Here is a 27501-nt window from a genome sequence, read left to right on the forward strand (position 1 = left end):
TTTGCTCACTAGGCCTATTTCCTGAGTCCTCTTCAGCATAAGCAAATCAGAGCGTGCATGACAGGATTCCAGAGATCGGAACAGAAAAACACCCACTGGATTTGGTAACTAGTAGGTCGTTGATCATCTTGAAAAGAGTGGTTTCTGCCTTAGTCAGGGATAGGGCAGAGAAAAGCAGCATTGAAGGCAGCACCAAAGGTGGTTTGTTTTGGGGCAAAAGAAGATTGGGGATTAAGAGATCAAGGGAAAGAGTAGAAAGTAAAGATAAATGATTCTTTTCAAAAAGATTGAATGAAACAGGAAGAAGAGCAGAAGATGTAAGATCGAGAGGGAGATTTGTTTGTTTTCCAGGTAGAAAGAGCACCAACCATGTTTTTCGTAGACTCAGGATAGAGCCAGGTGAGGCGGAGGTGCTAAAGGCACGCTGCAGAGGAAGTGTAATTAACAGGTCACAGTGGACGCCTGGTAGTGAGCTAAGGGAGCAAGGCCACAGATGGAATAGTTAGCTTCGGAAAGGGGAATGTTCTCTACAGCGACCTGAGACATGGAGGCTAAGGTGGCACCCAGTAGAGTGTTGGTTCTTGAGACCTAAAACATACGGACTTTCCAAAGCTATTTCAAGTCTAGGCGGCTGTTCAATTCTCTCATACCTACGTGCTTCGTTTCCAAGGGTGCTGGTGTTGCAATTTCTAAATATTTGAAAGGTTTTATGTTATTAATCTGGGTGGCTTCTTGGCTTGCCCACTCTTAAGTGCTTAGGATTCCACTGTTAGGGGTTGCCTACCTCCTTGTTCCTGTATCTTATTTCTACATTTATGTGTGTGTGTGTGCTTGAGGGTTTATAACTTAAAAAAAAAAACAACCCTTTATTGCCATATTATAGTGTTTAAGGAGGTTGCAGGCTTAAATGCTTGTTCCAGTTTTTCTGTATTCTCCTCAACATTTGTTCTTTTCTTTCCTTTCTTGTCTTTCTCTGTCTCTGTCTCTTGCTGTCTCTATTATGGTCATCGTAGTGGGTGTGTGGTGGTGGCTTCAATTTTGATTTGTATTTCCCCAATGACTAATGATGTTGAGCATCTTTTCATGTGCATTTGGTCGTTTGTATATCTTCTTTGGAGAAGTGTCTACTGGATCATTTGCCCATTTTGTTTGTTTTTGTTTTTTGAGGTTTTGTTTTTGTTATTTATTTATTTTTTTATTTTGGGGGAGAGGTAATTAGGTTTAGTTATTCATTTATTTCTTTTATTTATTTTAAAGGAGGTGCTGGGGATTGAACCCAGGACCTTGAGGATGCCAAGCATGTGCTCTACCACTCAGCTATACCGTCCTCCACTCATTTGCCCATTTTTTAATGTAAAATTTTATAATATTTCCTAATGAAAACATTTTCAAGTTGTGCATTAGCAGACACTCTTTCCCTGTGGTGGTAGCAATGGGGAAGGCCTTTTAATCAAGCTGCTATGGAAATAGGTCAAAGCTCAAAGTCAGGTAGTTTTAAATTGCCCACAATATTGACTCAAAGTAAATGTGAAAGAGAAATTTGTTTGAGTAAGGAATAAAGGAAGTTACATTATTAAGAACTTTTTAGCAAACTGGCTTAGAAAAAAGGTGTTTTTTAGATACATGGGTTTCCCTAACATACTTATTTTTTCATTCGCCAAATTTTTACCCCTTGAACTGGGCTTAGAATCTTAAGATGTTTAAATAATTTTTTGTGTGGATAATGTTTTCCGCCTTCTCTCCTTAGGCTGTCTTTCTTATCTTGCCCTAGCGTTCCCGGTATATCATCTGTGCATCAAGCGATGTAAAGATAACCGTACTATTGGATGCTTTAGTACTGTTTCCTGTGTCTTCCAGAGACTACATGCTAGTATTTTATTTCTCCCATTATAAAATTGACAGGGTAGTTGTGATTTTCTCCTTCGGTATCTTTCAGAAATGTTTATCTTGATGACTATATAAAGATCTGACCGGTAAAGAAAAGCTGTTCTTAAAAAAGAAGCAGGCTTACAGATACAGAGAACAAGCTAGAAGTTACCAGTGGGGAGAGGAGAGGGGAGAAGGGCAATATAGGGATAGGAGGGTAAGGGGTGCAAACTATTAGGTGTGAAATAAGCTGCAAGGACATAGTGTACAAAACAGGGAATATAGCCAATATTTTATAATAACTATCAGAGGAGTATAACCTTTAAAAATTGCAAATCACTGTATTGTACACCTATAACTCCTATAATGTTTTACAGAACTATACTTCAATTTTTAAAAGCTTTAAAAAAAAAGGGAAAAAAAGAAAAGAAAGATTGTTCTTGAGACATGGGTCCTAGGAATTATGAGCTAGCCTGGTGGTTTTTCTTTGCACCTTCTCATCAGTTACTCTGAATGTTTTTCTTCATGTCTTTGTAGCCACTTCCTGAGAAGTTTGTAGTGAAAGGTGTTGTGGATCGTTTTTCAGAGGAGTTTGTGGAGACCAGAAGAAAGGCTCTGGATAAATTCCTGAAAAGAATTACGGATCATCCTGTGCTCTCCTTCAATGAACACTTTCACGTTTTCCTCACTGCTAAGGTGAGGACAGAATTCATCCGTATCCCTCCCCCCAAATTAGCATTCTTTGGCTTCTTTCTTAAAAGTGGTTTTGTTCTCTCATGAGCCACCTTCATGAATGGCCCCTGATGGTGTCATAGAATTGCTCTTTTTTTTTTTTTTTTTTTTTTGCTGCCCATCTGCACTGGCGTGGTTCCCGTGGTAGAATTTAGAGGAAACACCCCCTTGCAGCAGCAGGAGAAGTTATAATATTTTCACTTTCCCTAAACACTTATTAGCAGTATTACCTGCTGAGGGCATCCTGAGCAGCAGAGGGCGCTGACGGGAGGGACCCTTACTGAGTGTTTGGTCAGGACGTTCTTCACGAGAACCTGTGGGTGTTCACTCGGAGCCCATTTTACATATGAGGAAACCCAAGTCCAGGACGTTTGCAGTAGGTGAGGTGGCATCGCTAGGCTGTGAAGTTGGGCCTGTGTGGCACCCGGGCACTGTTTCCCTTGGTATCAGATGGCCTGACACAAGAGTAGTCCCGCATCACTTGCCCTCAACCAAGTCCCTATGGGGGAGGGGGTGGCATTTCCTGAGAATTTGCCAGGGAAATATTCAGGGCCTACACTGCTGCCAGAGTCTGTGTATCGGACTCCAGCTGGCCATCCACCAACTTCCCTCTGCACTTCAGTGCCAGCAGAACTGGCCCAAAACCCTGAGGTGCTCACCTCCAACTGTCTGCAGAAATGGGCTTTTGTGTTCAGACTCTCGACAGCTTCCCTCCTGCCCCACCTGTTCAGTTTCATGTGTCATGTTCTCATATTCAGGCCAGAGGTCGTTCATTCCAAGTTTGGCCCAGGTACTTTCCAGCTTTCTTTTTCAAAATGGTGAAATTGAGCAGCACAGATCACATCAGTTGACGTAAAGACTTTAGAGGGGACGCTGTTCTCTAGGCAGTAAAAACCACATGGCCAAGTCCTTCATGGTGTGTTGTTTCTCCCCCAAATCTCAGTGGGCACTTAGTCTCCTTGATGACATTCACATTCTTTTTCTTTTTCTTTTTTTTTCCTGGAAGCCTTTTCCCCTACAGGTCAAACTTGTGTTCTTTTGAAAAATAAGTATTTCCTGGTGAACTGATCCTCGGGAGGAGTTCTTTCAGTGTATATGCAAAGTAAATCCACCCTGTTCTCCAAAAGTGCAGCCCACTGTTTCACCCAGATCACAGGTCCATGGTCCAGGCAGGCCCTCAAGTTCTGCCATTTTTATTGAACAGAGAGACGAAGAGGGAGAAAGCTTGGACCCCTGGTCATTAGGAATTTGTGTCAAGAATAAGTAGGAAAGGTTTTGTGTGTGTGTGTGTGTGATATGAATCTGTGGGCCAAGCAGCAGGAAATGATTTAAAAAAACAAACAAACCCTCAATGTCTTAATCAAATCCAACTTCATGTGAGTGAGGACAGGGGAGCTGGCTCATTTAAACAAAGCGCCTTCTAGCCCTAAGTTCCATTTTACTTGCTCAATCAAATGCATTAAATAACCCCATTTTTTCTTTTTTTCTTTTTAACTGTGGTAAAATGCACTTGACATACAACTTACCATCTTAACCATTTTACAGTGTACAGTTTGGTGGTGGTAAGTATCTTCATGCTATGGTACAGCTAATCCCCAGAATTTTTTCATCTTGTAAAACTGAAACTTTGCACCCACTAAACAATAACTCCCGTCTCCGCTACCCCGTCCCCCAGTCTTTTGACACGACTTGAATAACTTGGCCGACAATTTTGGATATTTTGCATGGGAGAAAGGAACACTTTCAATTTCAGCAGGGGGCAGAGGTTTTAAAAAATTGTATTTCAGCAGCGTGTTTAAAGGAAAGCATGCTCAGGTGAGTGGACCCGATGGGGAAGGTAGGAGTCCGGCCCCGGTGGAAGCTCTGGGTGTAAAGGCACCGGCGTGCGAGCGTGTGGTTGTGCAGGCAAGGAGAGTGGTTGGGTCCTCACCGCGCCCGGCTCCTTACTTTCTGAGTCCTCCTGCAGAAGCCGGTTTGCTGAGCCCCGGCCACGTGACAGGTTGAGCCCTTTGAGTCTGTTTGTTCACGTGTCATCCTTAGGACCTGAACGCCTATAAGAAGCAAGGGATGGCGCTGCTGACTCGAGTGGGCGAGTCGGTCAAGCACGTCACCGGCGGCTACAAGCTGAGGAGTCGGCCCCTCGAGTTCGCAGCCGTAGGCGAGTACTTAGACACGTTTGCACTCAAGCTGGGGACGATTGATCGAATAGCCCAGCGGATCATCAAGGAAGAAATAGGTGAGCTCTCTGCCAAGGTCTTGATCAGGCCCGGGGACCACGTTTGCAGGAATGGCGTTCATGTGCGCCAAGCAGAATCACTCTGCAGAAGCGGTGAAGTGGCAGAACCAGGCTACGTCCTACCTGTAAAACTGATAAGTAAATACCAGGAGTCGGGGAGGTTGTGTGACCGGAGTATAATTTCACACTCCGCCCCATGCCCTGCACCGCATCCTTGTGTTTGCTTTCCCCGTGGCCAACCACCGTGCTGAGCCTTTAGGCTTTTCCACTTTTATCTCTCTTAACTTTAGCTTTAAAAGTGGAGATAATGACTCAACTTCCCTTCATTCATAAGAATGAAAATTTACCAAGCAGAAGATGGTTCAAAAGGACAGCATGGTGACCTGGGTTTGCCAAAGTTATGATCCTGACAAGCCTTCAGACTTGAAACTGACTCACCTGCCCCACGCCTGCTTCACTGCAAACCCACTTTTCCTGACCTGGGTGTCATGAGGCCTTTCTTTAACCTTCCTGGCTGTCGCCATCACTTCCTCCCCACCCTTCTTGTGGCCACTTGCTTTTCCGTATTTTTTGTCTTCTCACATACACGGAGGCCAGGCAGACCTGAACGCTGTTAATGGTCATACTGGCATGTGATGTGATAGGAAAGGGTTCTCCAGTGCTTGCCATCCATTGGTTACTGAGAAATGGCAATGACATTATATTGTCATGGCAAGAATCCTGGTGACAAATGGTGGGCCAGATTTTCTTTGTGGAGGGAAATCAATCAACATTTTCTTCTTGTTTCCTGTGCTTTAATTCTCCTTTACCCACTGCTGATATCCTGGGGGGCCTGCAGGCTTTGGAGATAGCCTTAGGTACCATCCACACCTAAAGACTGTGTTGGGTAAATTCTGATGGAACCAATGTGTTAGGGTGACCCTTGAGGGAGAAAGTGAACCTGCCTACGTAAGACTACGTTTCTTGTATCAAGTGTTTACTAAAATTCCATTCTTTTTCCATTGTGATTGATTTTTTTTCCTTTTTAAAAACATTCCCCCTAAACCTGTATGAAACTCCACCTCCATTGCCTGTTAAAATACTGCTTCACTGAATGGGTAGGTGAGTGGTTTTCTCTGAAGACATTTGGTGGATGTAGCTCCTACCATTTCCCCCCAGAATGTATTGTGGTTCCCATTATCCAGAGGCATGACATTCCCACTGTGGGGGAGGACGGATTGACGTCACCGTGTTAGCTGTAACAGCTGTAACGTCAGCTCTCAGAGATTAAAAGGCATTCTGTTGTAAGCAGAGTTGCGTTTACACGAGAGCGTGTCTGACCCGTGAACGGCCCAGGAAACACATCTTGATGGAGAGAGCTCTTGGCCGCAGCGGCTACTGAGTCAGTAAGACCAGCGAGTGCTGCCCAGCCAGGGCTTGACTGGTTTCTCTTCCCCTTCTAGAGTACCTCGTGGAGCTGAGAGAATACGGGCCGGTGTACTCCACGTGGAGCGCGTTGGAGGGGGAGCTGGCCGAACCCCTGGAGGGCGTGTCAGCTTGCATCGGCAACTGCTCTGCGGCCTTGGAAGAGCTGACGGATGACATGACAGAAGACTTTCTACCTGTGCTCAGGGAATATATTTTATACTCTGACTCCATGAAGGTAAGCTGGGCACATTCTGTTCCCTTTGGGGCAGAGGGGAAGCCCAGAAAGCCCAGAGGGTCGTTACCAGGCCAGGTGGAAAAGGTGGACCATGCGCAGTGAACAGTGAGGACGGCTTGTACTAGAAAGATGGTTGAAGACTTGTGTTCCAGGGATGCTGTGGAGTGAACAGTGCCTGAGAGGGAGGGGTACCAAAGTCACCCTCAGGCCCAGAACTCAAGTTAAGCACCCTGCAGACTTCTGCAGGGGAGCCCCTATCTGGGATTTCACATCCTGTGCAAGGTGTGTGTGTAAAATGTAATTGCAGTAGCAATGGGCTGGGAGAGGACACGGTAGAGTCTGAAGCAAGGTCCTGGCAATGCCTTTTGAGTCCTGGTGTCACTGGGACCAGGCCAAGAGTCGGGAAAGCTTTATTTAAGGAAGTTATGGAAGGGCCCTATTCCTTATACCCAACACTGCCTCATTTATAGAAGGGTTGTCAAATATTTAATCGAAGTTGACAGCGTGGTACGTTTAGAACATTTACAGATGTTATGACTGTTGTAACATGTTACTTTTTTAAGAGACAGGTTTATCTACAGGTCAAAGGGCATGCTTATCTCAGAGGTCTTGATGAACCACTAGTGAGGTGAGCTTTGGAAGAGTGGGTGGTAAGGCAGAGGCCAGTGTGAGTGGAGCCAGCTGAGCAAGGGAGCAGGTGGCGGGAGGGGAGGTCAAAGGGATAAGTAAAGGACAGGACACATCCTCTTATCTTAAGGGCCATGGTTGGTAAGGGTCTGGATTTTGTTGTTAGGAACGGAAGAGAAGCTGTTTGGTTTCATGCAGGGGAATGGCAGGACACAGCTTTTACTTTATAGCTAGCGCTGCAGTGAGAACGGGTCGGGGAGAGAGTGGAGGTCCGGAGACCCTTAGGAGACCGTTGCAGGGAGCCAAGTGGCCAACGACTGAGGTGGTGGAGCTTGGACTACAGGCTACAGTGATGGAGAAGTGGACTGGGATATATTTTGTATGAAGGACCAATTAGACTGTAATAATGTGAGAAAAGAAATGGGAGCATTGAAGGTGACTCCTGGGTTTTGGGCCTCAGCAACTGTGTGGATAGCGATGCTGTTTATGGAGATGGGGAAGTTTGGGGTGACACAGATTGGGGAGGTAGGAATCAAGTTGTTTTGGTCATATTGAGTTAAAAAATGCCTGTTAGTCATTAAAGATGCCATGGCGGCTGGTGATGAGTTTAGTTCAGGGTGGGAATGGAAATGTGGGAGTCATCTGTGTTTGGATGGCATGTAAATCTATGAGAGCGAGGGAGATGACACAGTGAATGCAATCCAGACCTGCTTCCTGAGGCACTGGCAATATTTAGTGGTCCAGCACCTAATTCAGAGGAGGAACAAGTAGAAAAAAGCCCGAGAAGGAATGGTCAGTGTAGTTGGAGGGGGAAAAAAAAAGTAGAGAATTAACCTCAGTGAAGCCAGGAGAAATGTTTTTTAGAAAAAGTGTGATTAACAGTAGCCATCGGATTTAATAATATGAAAGTCAGTGCTAATTGTGATTAAAGGTGTGAGATATGGCTACAGATGTTTAGGTTTAAAGACAGTTTGTCCTTGAGTTGGAGATACTTTGAACACGTTCCAGGATGGCTTTTTTCAAATGCTGGTTATTTAATTGCCAAATGTTTTTTTTCAGCCTGCCCACCTTTTCCCTTCAGGGGCCACAAGGTGGCGCCAATGACTCATCCATGCTTTAGGTTGCCCATTTCCGGTGCCTTTCAAAAACTAAAAAGATTTTTCTGAAGACTGAGTTGGGAGAGGAAAGTCCTCCTTCCTGAACAAAAGTGATTATAGATTGAGGGCCTCATTTCTTGAAAACATGAAGAATCAGGATGTAGAAATGTACACGATGATCTCAAGTGTTTTTAAAAAATCAGAAAAATATAGAAATTAAAACTCTGAGATTCCCAGTCATGGCCGACTGAATACATATTTAAAGTTCCTCTTTTTCATGAAACCAAAATGACATGAGAACGATTCTTTTTCGAAGGCACAAGTTCACAAAGACAAAGAGCAACGGGAAGGGAAACAGTAGCACAATTAGGAACTAAAGAGCAAATCAAGAGGTGATGGGGACTCAGGTGACTCAGAACAGCTTCCTCTGAAGCTGACTGTGGGGGGAAACTAAGAGGCCACCTGGTTCACTCCTTGGAATCCTTCAGAAAGTTCAAGAATTGGCAGCACCAAGTACCTCTGGAACTGGGGGAGAGAAGAGCTGCAGAGAAGGGTTAGTCGGGAGTCTGTTTAAGAAGCATGTAGAGCTTCCAGCTCTGTCCTCCTTTCTCACACAGGGGCCCCTGTCCCTTCTCCACTCGGACAGAACTGAAGGTGTAAAAATAATAATTAAAAAAAAAAAAATAGGAGCGTCTCTGGACCAAGAGACACCAGGCACAGTGGAGGGTGGGGGCTAAAATCCCCCAAATCAAAAGCAAAACGTGGGGGAGGGTGTAGCTCAGTGGTCGAGCTGTGCTTAACATGCGTGAGGTCCTGGGTTCAATCCCTAGTACCTCCATTAAAACAACAACAGCAACAAATCTAATTACCTCCCTTCAAAAAAAAAGCAAAATGTTACTCAATGTTGAAACTCATAGTCGTCTTCCTCTGCTTGGCTCTCAGCTTTATACCATCCCTGCAGGGATTAGAAGAGCCTTTCAGGAAATCTCAAAAGGCTGGGAGAAGGGACTAGAATACACTGACCTTGGGAAGGGTGGGGGGGTCCTCAATGAAATGACCCAGCAGGATCCCTGCTGAGAACCGCCAACAAGCCCTCATCAGAGAGCTTTCAGCCAGTCTCTCAGTGTTCCCCTGGGGTGAGTGTGCAGATAAGGGTCACCAAATGTTTAAGGCAAGTTCTAATATGAATATCAGATAAATATAAAGAGGAAAGAAAATACAGAGTGAAGCATCATTGAGGGAGAAGACAATTTCCAGGGGGAAAAAAATCATTAATATCTTCAGAAAGAGAAGAGCTGTCACAGTCATAAAACAAGCATTTGAAAAAATCCAGAGAAACAAAGAGCTCATGGAAATGAAGATCATGATAAAAAAAAAAAAAAGTGTATATATAGAAGAGTTAAAAGTTAAGGAAATCACATATAAAGGGAAACAAAAAGATAGATGGAGGAGTGGAGAGAAAAAAAATATAAAAATGAGAGGCCCAGACCATAATATCCAACATCTGAAAAGCATAAAAGGAAGAGAAAACAGAGAAATGAGGGGGCATCAAAGGAGTCATTCAAGAGAAAAGGCTGGAGGGAAAGACAAGATGTGTTACTGGTTGTGCCTGAAAGATGAGATCACAGGTGATTTTTTTTTGCCCCCTTCTCCATATCTTTCTTTATTTTCTTAATTTTCTGTAACGAATATCTTTTAAGACCAGGGGGAAATGTGTGGTTTTAATATGACCAACATGTTACTCAGAGGTGGTCTGTCTTCCATAGAATGAATGTGTAAAAAGGAGCATTTTGAAAGGGGCAACCTAAGTTCAGTCCTTTAATCAGAAATTATGTCCCCAGGACCAAGTGCAGGCCCACTTTCCTGCCTGTAGGAGAATGATGTCCTAGATGGGTTTCCAGAGACAGGCCACAGAACTATGCTCGGTGTTAAAAAAATTTTTTTTTAATTCAAGTATTTTAATTTTTTAAAATAAAAGTATCTTGTAAAAATTAAAGCACATTTGACATGCAATATTATATTAGTCTCACGTGTACAACATAGTGATTCCACATTTGCATACATTGTGAAATGATCCCCAAAATAAGTTTAGTTACCCTCCATCACCATTGCTAAGTCAGCATGGTGTTAGTGACCATACTCCCCATGCTGTACGTTTCAGCCCCTGACTTACTTTACACGTGGAGCTTTGCACCTCTCGATCCCCATCACCCATTCCGTAGCCTTCCTCATCATTCCCTTTCCCTCTGGTCACCCCTGAGCTGTTCTCTGTATCTGTGAGTCTAGGTTTTGTTTTGTTTTGGGTGTTTGATTCTTACTCTCATTTGAGCTACTTTATTACTGAACACTCATTATTCTACACGGATTTCCCTTGAGTCTTTCGGACTGTCAGCCCTTGGTGTACCAGAGTACGAACCATTCTGTACTGTAATTCTCTACGTGTGGCCGAGCTGTTCCTGCTGCTCTGACATACTTTCCCAACCCTGCGTCCTAATGTCCCTCTTACAAAAAGATGTGGTGCTTAAAATCCTTCCGGACCTGAGGAGGCTTTTTGGTTGCTGCTGACCAGTTGCACGGGGGCTATTTTTGGACTGCCTTTTCCTCCTCCACGTTTGTGAGCCCACAGCCTCACCAGGGGAAGATGTGGGCATGAGTGCTGGGGTGGAGACTTTCCTGTTTCCTGGGTGTTGGGCTTTACTGTTGATACTGACCATTGTGACACTTTCTTGGAAAAAAACCCAGTGCAGATATTGAGAGCCAAACCATGGACTTTATCTGTGATCTGACTTCCAAACACTTTTGTTTAATGGCTGTTATTAGTTTGTAATGTAGACACTTTGGATGACAGGTATTTTGTTTCTATTGTTTAACTTTTTTTATTATGGAAAAATGCAAACACCCAAAAGCAGAGTGAGAGTGTAACAGTCCCCTTCCTGCCCATCAGCCGGCTCCAGCAGTCGCTCACTCATGGTCCCTCTCGTTCCAGCTCTCCTCCCACCCGGTCCCAACCCCCAATCCCTGGGTTATTTTAAAGCAAATCCCAGGCATCACATCATCTCACACAAAAATATTTAGTACATATCTCCAAAATACCGAGCATTCTTTTAAAAAAGAAAAAGGACCTCATTATTATCAACATCTAAACTGATTTTTTCCTTGATATTTCCCCAAATATCCAGTTAGTGTTCTGTTTCCCCACTTGTCTCGGACTCTATTTTTATAGTTTCTTTTCCAAATTGGGATATAAATAAAATCCATACGTTGCTTAATATTTTAAAACCCCCTCCCCCTCTATTTATTTTTCCTTGAAGTTTATTTGTGAAAGAAACAAGTCATTTTTCCTCTGCATTTGAAAAGAAGGGTAGTGAAGTTCCAGATTACTAGGACCATTTTGAAATTGTGATGAAATGTTCTACATGAAAAAATGGTGTTTTGAGAGAAATGTATTCCACGTCTTTAATGAAAAGTCAGTCACCTTCTCATCGAGGCCCTGCCTGGCGACCCTGTGGATAATTCCACCATCTCCCAAGCCCTCAGTACTTTACAGCCTCCTTTCCTCTTTTATTTTTCCTCCTGGGCACCCAGCACTGCCTTATCGGCTGTGTATGGGTACATTTCACTTGTGTGCTGCCGGCCTCCCCTCTAGAACGTAAGCTCCATGAAGGCGGGGTTTGTGAGTTCTCTCTCTGCTGTATCCACAGCACCTGGGTGAAGCAATGAGGAACTGTGAAGGCAGGGCAGCAACCGGGGGAGGGTGGCTGTGTGGACGGATGAGGGGCAGAGGGACGCAGAGTGGAACGGAAATCTCTGCGTGTACGTCCCCTTTTTGATTTCTGGTGTCTGTCAGAATCAGAGACCATGTGAATTTCTGTGAGAAGCTCAGACGGCGAGCATCATTTGCATGTCACGCCTGGCAGTAGAGGGGCTTCTCTGCAGCTGCTGCCTCAGCATGTTGGCCCGTGCACCCTGCTGCAGGCTCCGGCCCCCTCATCTACAGGCCAGTTTGGCCAGCTTTATCGGCAGAGCCTGTGCTGGCTGGGGCGGGAGGCCGGTTCCTGCAAACCATTACCCATGGTGTGCTCGCGTGCTCCCAGCGAGGGTGGTCGTCTTCAACAGTTTATCTTGGTTCGAAACAGCTCTCCCCACCTTTCTTGCAGTTGGACTGCAGTCAGGCTGGGAAACAAGGTGCTGTCCTCGAATGCAGCGACCGAAACCCGAGTGAGTTACCCTGAGCGAGTCACCCTGTGCTCGTAGCCAGCAGTGTGGCCTCAGCCAGGTCCCTCCACGGTGCCTGGGTGTTCTTGCCTATAGAGTGGGGACAGCACCCTGTCACTCCTGCAGGGTTGTTATGAGCTCTTGTTGCAAGTTTTCCCTGCTGTCCAGCGAGGCAGGGATGTTAGCACAAACCCTGCAGTCAGGCTGCAAGGGAAGGCAGCGTTCTGGGTGCTCCAGCTGAGGCTGGGGTCGCAGGGGCTGAGGGGACTCAGGCCGTACCTCTCCTCTGGGCCTGGCAAGGCCCGAGCCCAGTGTGGGAGGGTGTGTGGCTGAATCTTGGGGGTAGAGTGAGGAGGTGCATTTCGGCTGATTTAGCTGAGTGGCGATGACAGGGCTCGTCGCCCTATCCCTCCCTGCCTAGGGCCTGGGCAACCCCAACAGGGAGACTTGGAGTAGAACGAGGGACAGGAGGCGCCACACCTTGCTGACTGTGTTCCAGGGCGCTGCTTTAAGAGCATTTCTAGCTTTGGGTGTGAGGTCCTTGCCACATTAATGGGGTGTGTCACCGGAACAACTCACCCTCGTTCCTAGAACCCCGTTCCTAGCCTGGACACGTGTGCTTTCCCGGTAAGATGTGAGGCGTCCTGTGACAGGAGTGCTCGGCGGTGATAAGGATTCCAGCCGGTCCCGCCATCTGTTGTCCCACTGGCCCCCAGGGAACCACGTTTGTGTCCCCGTGGATGGCATCATGTGCCTATTTCTCGTGGGCAGAGGTTATGATTTTTACTACTGCTGATACCAAACCAGTAGATTTAGAATGCTTTCTGGGCTCTGAAATCCAGAGAGGATCCCTGATGTTTCATTCTTTTGTTTTCACTTTATAGATTTGTCCTGTCCGATACGGCAGCCACTTGCCATAGCTGGCTATTTCAGTTTAAATTCACATTAGTTAAATTTAAGTAAAAATTTAAATCCAGTTCCTCAGCCACACCAGCCACATTTCAGAAGCTCAGTCGGCATGTGGGGCTGGTGGCCCCTGTACTAGACGGAACGTTTCCATCATGGCAGAAAGTTCTAGTGAGCAGCACCTAAGCGTTCCTGCTCAGAGGTTGATGAGCGTGGGGAGGGAACTTCAGAGCACCCAGGAGAAAGCTAAGTGGCAAACGATAAGAAACTAAGCCTATTGCAAATTTTATTTCCTGCTCTGCTCGTGGTAAAATACTTCTCCAAGTAAATACTTAGGGGACACTTGAGATTCCCTGTGTTGACACCTTCCGTTAGAAGGTTCTCAATGATTCAGTCACTCATCACCCTTCAGCACATTGTAGGGACTCAAGGTACCTACTGCTTAGCCAGGGAGTGGCTTGTTCCCGCCCGGACTCTCTGCTCTGCTGGGAGGGCCCTATGGGGAAAGTGTGAGATGAGAAACTCTCAGAGCAGTTTGTATCTTGTGAGTTAGTGGGAAAGAAAGTTCTTGTCACTCACTCTTGGTTTGCCATTTGTGATTCTACTAAAAGAAACCCTTGGATGAAATAGACGCTTTTTAGAGTGTCGACCGCAGGCTTTTCTGTTCTCCCCGGTGAGGTCTCAGTGGCAGGGCCAGGAGTAGGTGAGGCAAGGGAGGCAGGCGCCCAGGGAACAGATTTAGGGAAAGTCAGGCTCAGGTGCCAACCTTGTACTCGCATAGACCCAAGAGCGAGTGTCCCCTTAAATTTTGCATCCTGAGCTCCTGGCTTGCCTCACCCTGGTCCCACCCAGGTGGGCTCTCTGAGCCCATTGACCACTCACTCTCACAGGCTGGCTGCATGGTTCCAGGGATTCTGGCCTTGTAAACGGCTCTTTGAGCACATGCAGCCTCGTACCACGTCTGCACCTCTCCCCTAGCCAAAACCCCTCACGTACGAGCTGAATCTCTTTGCTCTTTGTATACCTGGCTCAGAGTGGAGCACAAATAACTGGGCAGTGGATCAATGAGCAAATCAGCCCTTCAGGGATCAAGTCAATGAATGAAAGAGACAAGAACTCCTGACTTAGACTTTTCTATTAACAGTCCTGCATTGTCACCTGCCAAGCTCCACATCTCAGCACAGCCGAGCTGCCTGTGCCCAAGGGGACACCGGGCATCCTCTCACCAGCGTGCCTGTGGGAGGGCACTGTTCCCCCCCACCTGCCCCGGGATTCCGTCACCCTCAGCGTCTGGCCAGGCTGAGTTACCGCCCTAGAAACCTCAGTCTCTGAGGATGGCTCTCCCTCTCTCCCCACTCCACCCCTGCTTCCTCCAGAGCCTGTGTCTTCGCACCTTGGCCAGACTGTCCTAGGAGCACTCAGCTGGGTCTGGCATCATGCTTTCGGGAGGAACAGGGTAAGGAGGCAACGGCTGTGTTCATGCTTCCCCTTTCTCCCTCCCACAGAGTGTGCTGAAGAAGCGGGACCAAGTGCAAGCAGAGTACGAAGCCAAACTGGAAGCCGTGGCCGTGAGGAAGGAAGAACGGCCCAAGGTCAGGGCAGCTGCCTGCAGAGGGCGGGCTGCGCCGGGCGGGCAGAGGGTGGTGCCAACCTGCTGCTGCCCAGTGAATCCGTAACAGTGACCGAGGGGGTCAGAGCCAGCTGGGCGGGGCTGATGCCGGTCTCCTCTTTTTACTCCCTTTTATGCCGTTATAATGTGCACTTGGAGGTGAGTTTCCTGCTGTTTCCTGGGGTGTTTTTGGTTTTTGTTTGTTTTTTAAGATTTCCAGCCCTGCCGTTCATCCTCAGTTCCTGTCTCTCTGAGGTGGGACTGGGGAGGAAGGGGAAGAGCAGTCTAGTCAGTGTTCTCGAAGGGTGCTGTGTGGACTGTTACCAGCCCGTGATGAGAAAGGCCTAGGAGCTGAGGGAGAACTTTCACAGCAATGTGATACTCGTTGAGCATGCAAGATGAGAGTCGTCAAGCTAGCGTGGGAGTTGTGTGGTGCAAGCTGGGTCCTGGCTATGCGTAGGGGGACTCCAGCATGGTTGGACTGGGCAAACAAGCCAACAAAAAGTGGCCCTTTGCCAGGAAGTTCGAGAAACCCTGGTCTAGCTTGTTCCTTCCTGATGCTCTCCAGCTCCAGCTCTGGGTCTGGACAGAGGATCACAACTGTAAAAATGTGGCTGTCATATTCATCACTCTCATATGTTGCCCTTCTCTCCCCCCAGCCAGGATTAAAAACAGAAGTATTAATAGCCAACAAGCAAGTGCTTAGAAAGTGCTAAGCTCTTTATGTTATCTCAGTTATTCCAAATAATCGTGTGGTTTAGGTGCCATGATTATTCCCATTTGTGAGATGAGGAAACAGAGCCCAAGAGCACACAGCCAGCAAGTGGCAGGGCTGGAATTGCATCCTGCAGCCGGACATCAGAGCCCTGCCGGCCACCACTCTGTTACTCTGCTTCTTTTTGATTGTGGTTGGAAGGTGTATTATTAGGGATGTTATTAGCAAGATAAATAGCAGGGGCCCAGGGTTCAGGGAAGTAGTTTGACATCAGAACTCTTGGTCTGTCTTCCTCCACCTTGGTTCTCGCGGCCGCCTCCGCTCTGCGAAAATGTACCAGATGGAACCAGCTTTGGGAATGTGGAACCCAAATCTCAGAAGTGGCACAGCTTGATTCTCTGTAGTACTGTTTTATATTAACTGTTCACATGATCACGACAGCAGTCACCTGAGGCCCGAGGGGGCAGCATTGTTCTTTCCCCATTTCTTGGGTGAGGAAAGGAGGCACAAAGTATAGCCCAGTAAATAGCCCAGCTTGATTGGTACCAAATGTCTTCATCTTACGTGCTGGACGCAGTGGGCTACAATCCATGCTTGTTGCGTTGCTTCACATATCACCATGGCGATCCCCACATGAGGGTGAAGGCCACCTGCATCCTTGGAGAGTCAGAGGGTAGGACTGGGACTCTTGTCATTGGCCCAGTGTATGCAGCTGGGACTTGGCCAGAGAGCGAGGCACCCTGGCTTTTGTTCATCTTGCCTCAGGCTGTCAGCCTTCCTCCATCCCTGTGTCATGAGGAAGGCCCTGATGGAAACACTGCCGTGTGCAGGGCTGCCCTCTGTCTTCAGCTGCCTGTCCTGTTGACTAGTTCCTCTCTGTCCCTGTGATATTCTGGAACAAGGTGCCACCTGCTGGGCCCACGTCTCAGTCTCATTAAAGGAATGACATGGAATACTGTGTTTATATATTTAAAAAAAATTCATTCTAACAATTTAACTTCCAGGTATAAACATGGAAGCCACTTTTCCTGGCTAGGGAGGGAAGGAGAGACAGCGGGTTCTACCCCTAGCCTCGTTTGGAAGCTGAGGATCCTGTACTTAAAAGATGTCGCTGAGATAGACCTCTCAGCATTCGTACCTGCTCAGCACTGAGCGCAAGCTTTCCCAGCAGCTGGTTTTGTCATTTAGTGTATGTTCAGCCCTACATGGGATGGTTCCTTTCCAAAGACAGGAGCTGAAGGTTATGAATTACTAGGCTGAGTTAAATGTGCCCTGGATTGCTGGCTGCCGGAAGGTCACACCGCCTCGGAGCAGATGGAGCAGAGGAAACAGCTGTTTCTGGCTCCTGAGTTCCACCCCACTGAGCTGTGGGGGCTCCCACCTCCTGTGCTGTCCTTCCTGCTGGCTGGGTGACTTCTCCTCCCAGTTGGTGTGGAAATCTTCCTACTGCTGCTTTTCTCACCTCCCTGGAGCATCACTTACCTGTACAACTCATTCTCTTGGCCACAAGAGGTCTTACAAGAGGGAGAAGGGTTTCTTTCCAGCCAGTGAGACCAACCAGTGGGTTCCAAACATGCCCACATTCTCTTAGCACGCCACAGGGAAGCAGCGTTTGTCTGCACTCCTTCTGGTGGGATGTTGCGCCACACTAGCGTTAACTTCGCTATTTGTTTAGCAACTGGGATATTTAACAACAAAAATGGAGCTGTCATGACAGTGGTACCGTGAGTGTGCTCTAACGGTGGGGGCAGCAGAAATTGTGCCACCAGTCTGGGGCAACAGCTGCTTCAGCGGGCAAAGGAGGGCTTGGTTGGCAGCCTGTCCAAGTCGACCATGGTTTGGTAGACAGAGCACAGGATTTAGAATCAAATGGCCCTGGGTTTGAATCTCAGCTCTGTCCCCCAGCTTGGGCTGGTTTGCTCATTAGCCTTTGTGGGATTTGTGCTCGTGATTGCTGCAAAGATGTAAAGATCTATGTCTGATGTAGCACAGACGCTTCATTGGTGGGTCCTGTTTTCCGCACTAGCTCCTGCTGTCTCTAGTAGGAATGCTGAACGGGGGAGCTTTGTTCTCTGAGTTTGTTGCCACTTATGGGTTTTGTTGTTGTTGTTGCTTTTAATTAAAAGTTTTGGTTTTTTTTTTTTTCCCTGATTGCCTGGCTGGGGGCATTGTTTCCTTGTGTGCTAATGTCTCCTACTACCCCATGCCTTCTGAAAGCCTATCGTCCCTGACCACCCATCAGCAGGGAGAGACCTGCTGTAGGAAATGAGCAGCTTAAGATTTTGTTGTGCTTTGTTTTGTTTTATGTTTTGGGCTTCACCTTCCAGAGCCGCTGTTGGTGAAAAATGCCAAGGTATCGGGAAGTGGGTTGGGGCTGATTCTCCACCCAGGACTCACCCGGTAGAAACTGTCTCAGGAGTGAGATTGCTCCCAGGTCCACCTCAGGGCTGCAGGGAGGGAGAGGATTACCACCCAAAGAGGGAGTTTTCCCAGGGGAGGCCCTGGGTCTGGATCTGAGGAAGTCTAGGGGCTTACTTTGTTTTGAGGTGCTGTTTTGAGAAGTTACTCTGAAGGATGAGGGGGAGTTGATTTTTTGTGAAGCCAGGGGGAGGTAGCAAAATCTGATCACTTCTCCATAGCCCAGGAGAAGGAAAGGGCCTTTCAGGTCTCCATGGCCCTCGCTGATTGCATGCTGGGGTGGGCATCTGAGGACAGAGGAGTGAGCCCTGGGGTTCCAGCTGCTGGACAAAGCCCCGTGGCCCCTAGAGCTGAGGGAAAATGCTTGTATCCTAGAATTTCAAGTTTTGCTTTGTTTTGAGGTTGAGGAAACTCAACAGACTCTGAGTTGGCTTATTCTCATGCAGGTGGAGCTTTGGTTATGCAGACTTAAAAGCTTTCCTCATTTTAATCTTGAGGTTAGAGAAATTACTTATTAGGGGACTGGCTGCCTTCTGCTGCATCTGTTAGGACCACAGACTTGGGGAAATCTGAGAATTTTCCCCTCCTTAGAAGCTACAGAGGATGTCAGAATCATTACTAGAAACAAAGAGAGGCTGAGGAGCTGCATTTAAAACTGGACGGGAAGCCACATAATCTAATGTAAACATGAGGGTAAACCATGGAGGGAACATACATGTTTTACTCTGTTCTGCACTGGACTCTTCAATGCTAATATAGTCACATGCTGCTGGTTCAAAAAATAAAAAAGAGGGGATGCTAAGAGAGAGTGTTTTATAAAAGTTGTTTTTTTTTTTCTTTTCAAAAGAAGGGCTATTTTAGGCCCTGACCCACTGGTCACCTTATACTGGGTTCAGAGCCAGGTGAAGAGGCTGTTGGAGGCAGGGAGTCACCACTGGGCGAGGTGGGCGGTCAGAGGTGGGTGGTGCAGAAGACAGGGTACCCAGTGGGGAGGGGAGGTAGCGCTTGGGATCACTCGGACAAACCTCTTGAAAGCTCTTATAACCACCAGGATGGTGAACATCCTGGAGCGGGAGGATGTGGCATAGAGCAGGAACTCTAGTTCTAAAGAGGCAGATGGAAACCAGGAGGCTTCTTAACAGGGACCTGCGACAGAGCAGAGAGTTCTGGGGGGGGGGGGGTCTGTTGTTTCCAGGTACCTTGGATGAGTGAGGACAGGCCTGCTGATTCCCAGTTCTCTCCATGGCAGCCAGGATTGAAATCTGGCTTTGAAAGCCACACTGTTCAGCCCCAGAAGGGCAGGACTCTGTCACCTCCCTTATTTAATTCCTACAATGACCTTCTATCAGTGTGGTCGTTCCCATTTTACAGAAACCAGGGCTTAGGGGAATTACAGGACTTCACGCCACAGCTAACACACAGGGGAGCTGGAATCGGACCCCAGATGTGTTTGGCTTGGCTCCAAAGTTGGAGCCCTTTATCCCCTCTACGAGGGCTTGCAGCAGTCCTTGCTTCGTTGAGGGGGACGCTTGCGGCTTAATTAGCGTTTATGGGTGACTGCTGGAGGGACCAGGGGAGAGGGTCTGGGCGGCCTTCTGTTGGCTCTTCAGTCCATGTGTCTGCTAGTCCGTTCAGCCGCCGCGCAGGTGGGCTCACAGCTCCTCTGTTTCCCGTGTCTGCTCTCCGTGCATCCTCTGCACGCACTTTGCCCTCCTCACCTGCCTTCTCTGAAGTTTGTTCCTTTTTATTTATTAAAAAAAAAAAAAAAAAAGCAGCATTCTTTCTGAGCAACAATGACTTCCAGTTTGCCAAATTCAGTAGCCTCTTCTCAGTCTTTACCCTGCTTCAGTCTCTTCTCAACTTTCCTTCCTCTCACAGCTCACATAGAAAATGAAAATACTTGTATGGCTCATGGGGATCAAAGACCAGGTTGCTTGAAACTGGAGGTTCCCAGCCTGATCTCTGGCTTCCCTGGGGCTGGGGGGATTGATACAGCTGTCATTCACACAGCACTGTTTCCCTTAGCGCCGTATGGCCAAGAAGACGACCATCTTGAATTGGTTCTGTCATTGGCCTTGACACCTGTTCCCCAGCAGCTGGGAACCCCTCTCCCCCGAATCTTGGGATCATGTCTGCCATACTTACATCTGGGAGGACTTTATTAACCAACTATCATCATGGGAACAGATAATGTGACATCTCCAGCCTAGCTCCAAGAAGGAAACTTAGGTAGAGATTTATACTGTAGGGCTGAGAGATGCCTGGTACGTGGAAAGAGTTTAATAATACATTTTTAAATGAATGTTGAGTGAATTTACATTACCATCCTGCTCTCCAGCACACACAAATGCCTCATCTCTTCCCACAATACCCTTCTCCCGTCAATCCAGCAACCCGTATTCTGTAGTGGAAATTCTCATGAGAGATGGGGGAACCGATGTGAAAAATGCAATCTTGTCCTCTAGAAGTTTTTGTTTTTGGGGTCTTATCTGGTGATTTTTTAACTTCTTAATGTCTTGTGATAAGAAACCCCCAACTGTTAGCGTTGGAAATTCTCATCTCAACCCCCTCCAGACACAAGGCAGTATAACTCTGAACAAGATCTCAGTCAAAAAATTAGAACATTGAGATAAGAAGGAATGCTGGGTGTTGCTAGTCAGTGAGTTGATTATCACAAAGACACCATCCAAAAAGAAACAAAAACCAAGAAGAACACAAGCCTGAGTGTCTGGTGCCAGCAGCCCTCCCCTCCTTAAAGCTGGGCAAACTTGGTAGCTGGGCACTTCCCACAGCCCACGCAATTCGTCTTACTCTCTTCGTTTTAAGCCTTCCGTCCCCTCCCTCCTCCTCCCCTAACCTGCTCCATCCTTGAGCTTCTCTGGCTCTGCTCTCTCTGACTCACTTCCTGCTTCTGTGCCTGTATTTTTTTTAGTAACTTTTGCTGATTCTTTTATTAACCCTATAAATGTAGACTTTTCCATGAGTTCTACCCTTTGACCCTCCCCTCTTGAGCCTCCTCTTTTATTCCCCCCATATATTTAATTTTTTTTTATTTTCTTCTTTTAACGCCTTTACTGCTATGGTTCCTGTACAGTAAACTGCACATATTTCATTCTGATAGATGTATACACCCATGAAACCACTACCGCAGTCAAGATAGCTAACACTTGCATCCCTCCCCAAGAGGTGCGATTTTCAAATTCCCAAGTTAGCCCTTCCCACCCACTTTAACCCCTGGTCACCATAAGTTTGTTCTCTATGTCCATGAGTCTGTTTCTGTTTTGTAGAAAAGTTCATTTGTGTCCTTTTTTTTTTTTTTTTTGAAGATTCCACATCTAAGCGATATCATAAGGCATTTTTCTTCCTTTTTCTGGCTTGACTTAGAATGACCATCTCCAGGTCCATCCATGTTGCTGCAAATGGCATTATTTTATTCTTTTTGATGACTGAATAATTTTTTTTATCCCCCCATGTATTTAAAAATTGTTTTTAATCGTGGCAAAATACACATGAAACTTACCATTTGGCCATTTTTAGCTGTGCAGTTCAGTAGTGTTAAGTGAATTCACATTATTGTGTAACCAGTATCTAAAGCTCTACTCATTTTGCAGAACTGAAACTCCATACCCATTAAACAGTCAAGGCTCCACAACCCCTCCCCCTGGCCCCTGGCAACCAGCATTCCACTTTCTGTTTCTATGAACTTGTTCCTCTTATAAGTATAATCACATAGCATTTGTTTTTGTGTGACTGGCTTATTTCGCTTAGTATAATGTCCTCGGGGTTCATCCATGTCGTAGCATGTGTCAGAATTTTCTTCCTCTTTGAGGCTGAATGATATTCCATTGTATGTGTATATCACATTTTGTTTATCCACTTGTCTGTGGACGGACACTTGAGTTGCTTCCATCATTTGTCTGTTGTGAATAATGCGGCAGTGAACAACAGATGTCTGAGACTCTGCTTTCAGTCTTTTGGGTATATACCCAGAAGGGGAATTGTAGATCATACGGTGATTCTATTTTTAATTTTTTGATGAACTGCCGTACTTTTTCCACATGTGCAAGGGTTCCAGTATTCTACATCTTTGCCAATATTTGTTATTTTCTGTTGTTGTTTTTTTTAATAGTAGCTGTCCTAATGGATGTGGGGTGGCAGCTTATTGTGGTTTTGACTTGCATTTCCCTGAGGACCAGTGATGTGGAGCCTCTTCTCATGTGCTTGGTCGCCATTTGTGTAACTTCTTTGGTGAAATGTCTATTCAAGAACTTTACTCATTTTAAAATCAGGTTGTGTGTTTTGTTGTTGTTGAGCTGTCTCAGCCCCCTCTTGTGGAGGGGGTTCTCAGCCTTTGCGTGTCTGCAGCTACCTCCTCTGTCTGGTTGGTGGACCTGTTTACCCTGAGCCCTGCAATGGCCTTTTGCTACCCTACTCACCTGAACTAGGAACTCCAGGCTCCTCTCTGACTTCCTGTGTCTTATTCCTCACGTGTGGCTGGCTGCCAGATCTGTCAGCACTGCCTCTCCCGAGTTGGCCTGATCTGTCCTCTCCCCTCTGGTATCACAGCCACCGCCCTGCCTCCGGTGCGGTGGCGCTGATCCCAGGCCAGTATAGTTGGTGTTGACCCATCTCTGATCTCTGGTGGAATCTTGGGGTGAGGTAGCACGGGTAAAGGGTGGTGTGAAGTTTGAAAGGACATACTCAGTAACATAATATTTGGAAGATGGAAAAAGAAACCTCTTTTTATCTGACATGGAATAAAGTTCAGTAAAATCTTCTTGACTTGAGGGACCCTGCAAATGTCAGATGGCCCTTTGTGAACAGCTGACGTTGATACTGATCAGAACTAACAGATACTTGTCGAGCGCTCAGTGCGTGCCCGGCACCAAGTGTCTTATGCTTCCTGTCTCATCTTAACCTCATTACTGCCTTGTGAGGTGGACAGTGTGATCCAGAAAGAGAAGCTGAGGCACAGAGAGGCCCAACATCACCCATCTAGTAAGGGGCAGGTGTGGCCTTCAAACTCTGGAAGAACTGTCTCTGTAATGAGAGGAAGCACAAGGCTTTTCTGTTTTCCAAAAAGGGTGCATGAGTGAAGTGGGCCTCAGCACCCCTGGCCCTCAGGGAGAGCCCCGGGTGTCTCGCCTTCTCGCCGCTCCCTCTCCGCCATCTTGCCTCTCGTTCCCTCTCTGCCTCCGGGGGCTCTGTGCCCTATGAGCTGTCCCTGAGGCAGGTCCAGGCCTTGTTTCAGCTCTGTCACTTGCATGTACTGCTGCTCTGGAGTCATTCATCCCACTTCTGTCCCCTTTTAAAATCCCCCTCAGTGGGGCTTCTTCAAGGCAGCCTGCCCCCTCATCCAGGTTGTCCTCACTCTCCAGCTCCCCTTCACAGCATGCTTATCATGGCTCCGAGTCAAAGGAGACCACTGGGAACCTCTCCCCTTAATGTCCAGCCCAACTAGACTCGGGGTGACTTGAGACCAGACTTGCCCACTGAGACCTGAGCTCCTCTGTACCCACTGTGCCCAGCGTGGAGTGTGATGGGAAAACAATAAATTAAAAGTTATTTCCCCACATCGAGGCTCAGGGAGTCATAAAATCCAGAGCTGTGGTTTTGACTCTTAAATTCTGGGGGTCAACCAGAGTTTCCATCCCCAGAACGGACGCAAGAATCTTCCCTACGTGAGCACTGCTTGGAATGAGAGGGCCAGCCCCACCCTTCACTCCGCGTCCCATGGGGCTTTCCTCTCAGAGCTCTGCTCTCCCTCCCTGCCACGGGAGTTTGGTTTCGCAAACAGGAAGTTGTTCTGGGGCACTTTTACCCAGATACCAAAATGAGCGGTGGCCAGGAGAGGGTTAAGGGAAACGGACAGTGCCTGCAGGGAGGGAGGGGAGGCCGGCCCAGAGACCGGCTCGCTGGGTGCCTGTCGAGGCTGGTTCCCTGGACATTTGTCAGGGACCGGTTCCGGAGAGGCCAAGCCGGGGCACTCTTGTTTTTACTTCAGTTTCCCCCGAGATGAACCAGCAGGGAAAGGCAAAAGTGGCCTCAGTCCTGGCATCAGGAGAAAAAGTCAAGTCCTTTTTAAAATTTCATCCAGAGGCTTAAGTGCTTTGGAGAATGCTTTTCCCCACCTCTTAGAAGTTCCTTCCTTTTAAGTTGCCCAGGGTGCCTCCCTGTACCTTCCTCTCTAACTCACCCTTCTCTCTCCCTGGTTTAGTTCCCACGCCAGGCACATCTGAACCCCCGCACCCCTCACCTAGGCAGCCCCACTCCCTGCTCTCCTGCAGCCATGTCGGCAGGGTCCAGGTGGCGGATAGCCAGGTGCCCCAGCACCTTGGAAGCCCTGAAGGGGTCGGCCCCCCCAAGCCTGGCCTTGCCTGAGGTGTTTTCTGGGTCAGCTCCTTAACCATAAGGTCTGGGTATAAAATTTCCCTCCTTAGTAGAGACTGACCCTGATGGTGACCCACAGCTTGGAAACATTTGGGATCAGAGGCCCCAGCACATGGATTGTACAAGGCCTCACTTGTTTTGGGGAAGCATTTGGCAGGTGAGTGTGTGACCCAACTTTGGGCATGCTGACCCCCTGGCCACCATCAAAGTCTGGTGGGCTCTTGAGTTAGGAGAGAAGCCAGCTTTGTGCTTTGGGTACCAGGTGATCAATTACCTTCTTAAGATACTGGATATTCTCTCTCTAGCTGTGTAGGATGGATGGAACTCACAGAAGCAAAGTGAGAGCTGTGAAATTCAGAGGACTTAGTTCCATTTTGAGAAAGTCTTCTAAACTTCCTTAAGAAAAACTAGAAATAGCCTGCTGTATTTTTCTTTGTATTTCACGGGTTTTTTTTTTTTTTTTGACATGCATAAGCAAATTTACCCCTACTTCCCCAGAATTATGCAATTTTAATTCTTTATTTTTGATTCTCTGCTATCTGGGGGTGCGTGGACAAGTCTCCAGTTTATTTGTAAAGTGGGCCAATAATTTTCTAATTGCAGAGAATTCTCTGATTGAGGGTAGGCATTATCAAACATCATAGGTAATGGAACAGTTCATGTCAAACGGAAAATCCTCTTGTCCAGTTTCAGTATGGGACAAAGAAACATAGAAGGGTAATACTAAATACTGCTGTGTACTTGTAAAATCCTTACACGTTTTCACTTACGGGTGGGTGAATCCCACCAGGAACCAAAGACATATGACTGTGAATCACAGTATTTATTCTTCCTGTTTGTAAACAGGTGGATGTTTCCCCCGCAAGTCACTGTTTGGCTTGTCTGGGTTTGAAGATTTGGGTCAGGATAGCACTTTTCAGAATTCCTTCTTAGACCTGGAAACATGAGGCTCTGCCTGCAGATAAATACTTACAGAGGAGGGAGTGTGTTCATGGCATTTTTTAAGGCCGTACTCTGGCCTCTCACAGATGTGTGAGCGCGAGGGACCGGCTACGCATACAAAGCACCCATGTACATATGCACCCCCCTTCCAGGTACCAGCAGATGTTGAGAAGTGTCAGGATCGGATGGAGTGTTTCAACGCTGACCTGAAAGCCGACATGGAGAGGTGGCAGAACAACAAGAGGCAGGACTTCCGGCAGCTGCTCATGGGAATGGCCGACAAGAACATCCACTATTACGAGAAGGTAACGAGCGTGCTGCCAAGACGGCAGTCCTCTCCTCCAGGAAGCACTCCTGACAGCCGGGGCCTTTCATCAGGGCCTACCTGAGGTCCAGAAGCAGGGACCCTGCTGAGGCCGTCTCCTCCCTTTCTTGCAGTCTCGGTAACCCCTGCATGGCCTCGCCCCACTGTGATGCTGGGTTTGGTGCCCTCAGGGGCCTCCCATGCACACCCTGCTGATGGAAGCAGCGCCTTATCTCCCCAGCCCTTTAGTCCTTCCAGTGGCTGCTTCCCAGAGTCAGTCAGGCCTGAGGCTCAGGGATGCCCCGCTGACGGAGGCTCCGGGGTTCCTTTAAGCTGTTCTGTGGTTCTGTACACAGCGGGTTTTCACTTTCATTGTGTCATGGGTCTCATTGGTCATCTGGTGACGGCTGGAGACCCCTTATCCAAATACTGTTTGTTTTTTAAAATAGACTTTGAAATACTGTTTTTAAATACCTGAAGCAAAGTTATGTAGGATTACAAAGGAAAACGATTAAAAATCCCCTTGATCTGTGGACTTCAGGTTAAGCACCCCCAACACACACACACACACACACACACACACACACACACACACACACACACACACACACACACACACACACACACACACACACACACACGGCTGCCATCAAGCAACAGTCAAGTATTCTCCTCAGTCAGGGTTTTCTCCTAGCACATCCAGCTCTAGATCATTTCTGCTAGTGAAGCCTAATGTTCCCTAAAAACTTAAAATTACAGAAGAAGAATGGCCCATTCTCAATTCAACAAGTAACCTGTAGACTTGAAATCAAGCTGAACAAGGATTCACTCAGCTTTTCCCACCACAATCCTAGAAACGTGTCCTTATCCCAAACTAGAAGAATCCATCTTTTTCTAGAGCTTTGATGGTTCTGGTTGCTGCTCCGAGGCAGCGTGTCTGCATCTTAATTTGGAGGAGGATTAAGGAAGTGTCATGGAATAGCCCTTACCCGCCAGGTCTTAGGGAGGACTGTTCCAGTGGGGAGGGGGCGGCGGCAAACTCCTTCTCTCGGTACCTTTCTCGTGGAGCCCCACCTGTGTGGGGGGCTTGGCACTGGGCTGGATGCTTTGCGTATGTCATCTCATTAAATCTAACCCTCACCTCGCTGTGAGGTGGGTTTTAGGGGATCTCAATTTAAAGCTGAAGAAACGGAAGCTTAGCAAGGTTTTAAAACCTCTGCTCAAGGTCACAAGCTTGTGAGTGAACTAGGATTGGACTTGGCTCTGCCGAGTCCACATGTCTGAAAAGTCCCACTCCCCACACACTGTCGGTGAAGAGGGCAGAGGCCATGTGTCCTGACTGCCCAAAGCTGGGAAGGTCATTCCGTGTGAAGTCAAGGCCTCCTTCCCCTCCTCACCGAGCCCTTAGGCGGTGCCTCTCTTGCCTTTGTTTCTTCATCTGTAAAATGGGAGTGATCCTTCCCCACTGAATGGTGGTGAAGAAACGGTGAAATAAGGCACACCTGAGAACTTCGACCACACCTGGCACGTGGTAGGTGCTCAGTGAACAGTACTTCCCCGGTGCCCTCTGTCTCCCTCCGCTGTCTGATGGCCTTCCCACGACACAGGAGCTGACTAAGCTGGATGCTCACTCCTCCTCTTGGTGATTAATTCCAATGTCCCCAAGGCCCGGGTCCCGGGACTCACACTCAGGGTCTTTATCTGTGTCTTCCCACTGCACCACAAACAGGGTCCCTGTCCTGGGGCCTGGCCTTGGCTCCTGCATTCATGCAACGAGTGCTTTTTGTGAACTATCTGTATGC

At 47.5% G+C, this 27501-nt stretch overlaps 1 protein-coding gene across 2 annotated transcripts in view; it reads left to right on the top strand.

The window, feature by feature from the left end:
• SNX30 (sorting nexin family member 30) overlaps positions 1 to 27501 on the top strand; it is a 90518-nt gene that overhangs the window by 56840 nt on the left and 6177 nt on the right. For both annotated transcript variants that reach the window (XM_010988554.3, XM_031450216.2), the window contains 5 exons: positions 2404 to 2562; positions 4639 to 4834; positions 6277 to 6476; positions 14827 to 14913; positions 25548 to 25700. In XM_010988554.3, coding sequence (XP_010986856.1) covers positions 2404 to 2562; positions 4639 to 4834; positions 6277 to 6476; positions 14827 to 14913; positions 25548 to 25700 — 795 coding nt within the window. The remainder of the gene's footprint in view (positions 1 to 2403; positions 2563 to 4638; positions 4835 to 6276; positions 6477 to 14826; positions 14914 to 25547; positions 25701 to 27501) is intronic.

The sequence above is a fragment of the Camelus dromedarius genome, chromosome 10 (assembly GCF_036321535.1).
Source record: "Camelus dromedarius isolate mCamDro1 chromosome 10, mCamDro1.pat, whole genome shotgun sequence".
Lineage (NCBI taxonomy): Eukaryota > Metazoa > Chordata > Mammalia > Artiodactyla > Camelidae > Camelus > Camelus dromedarius.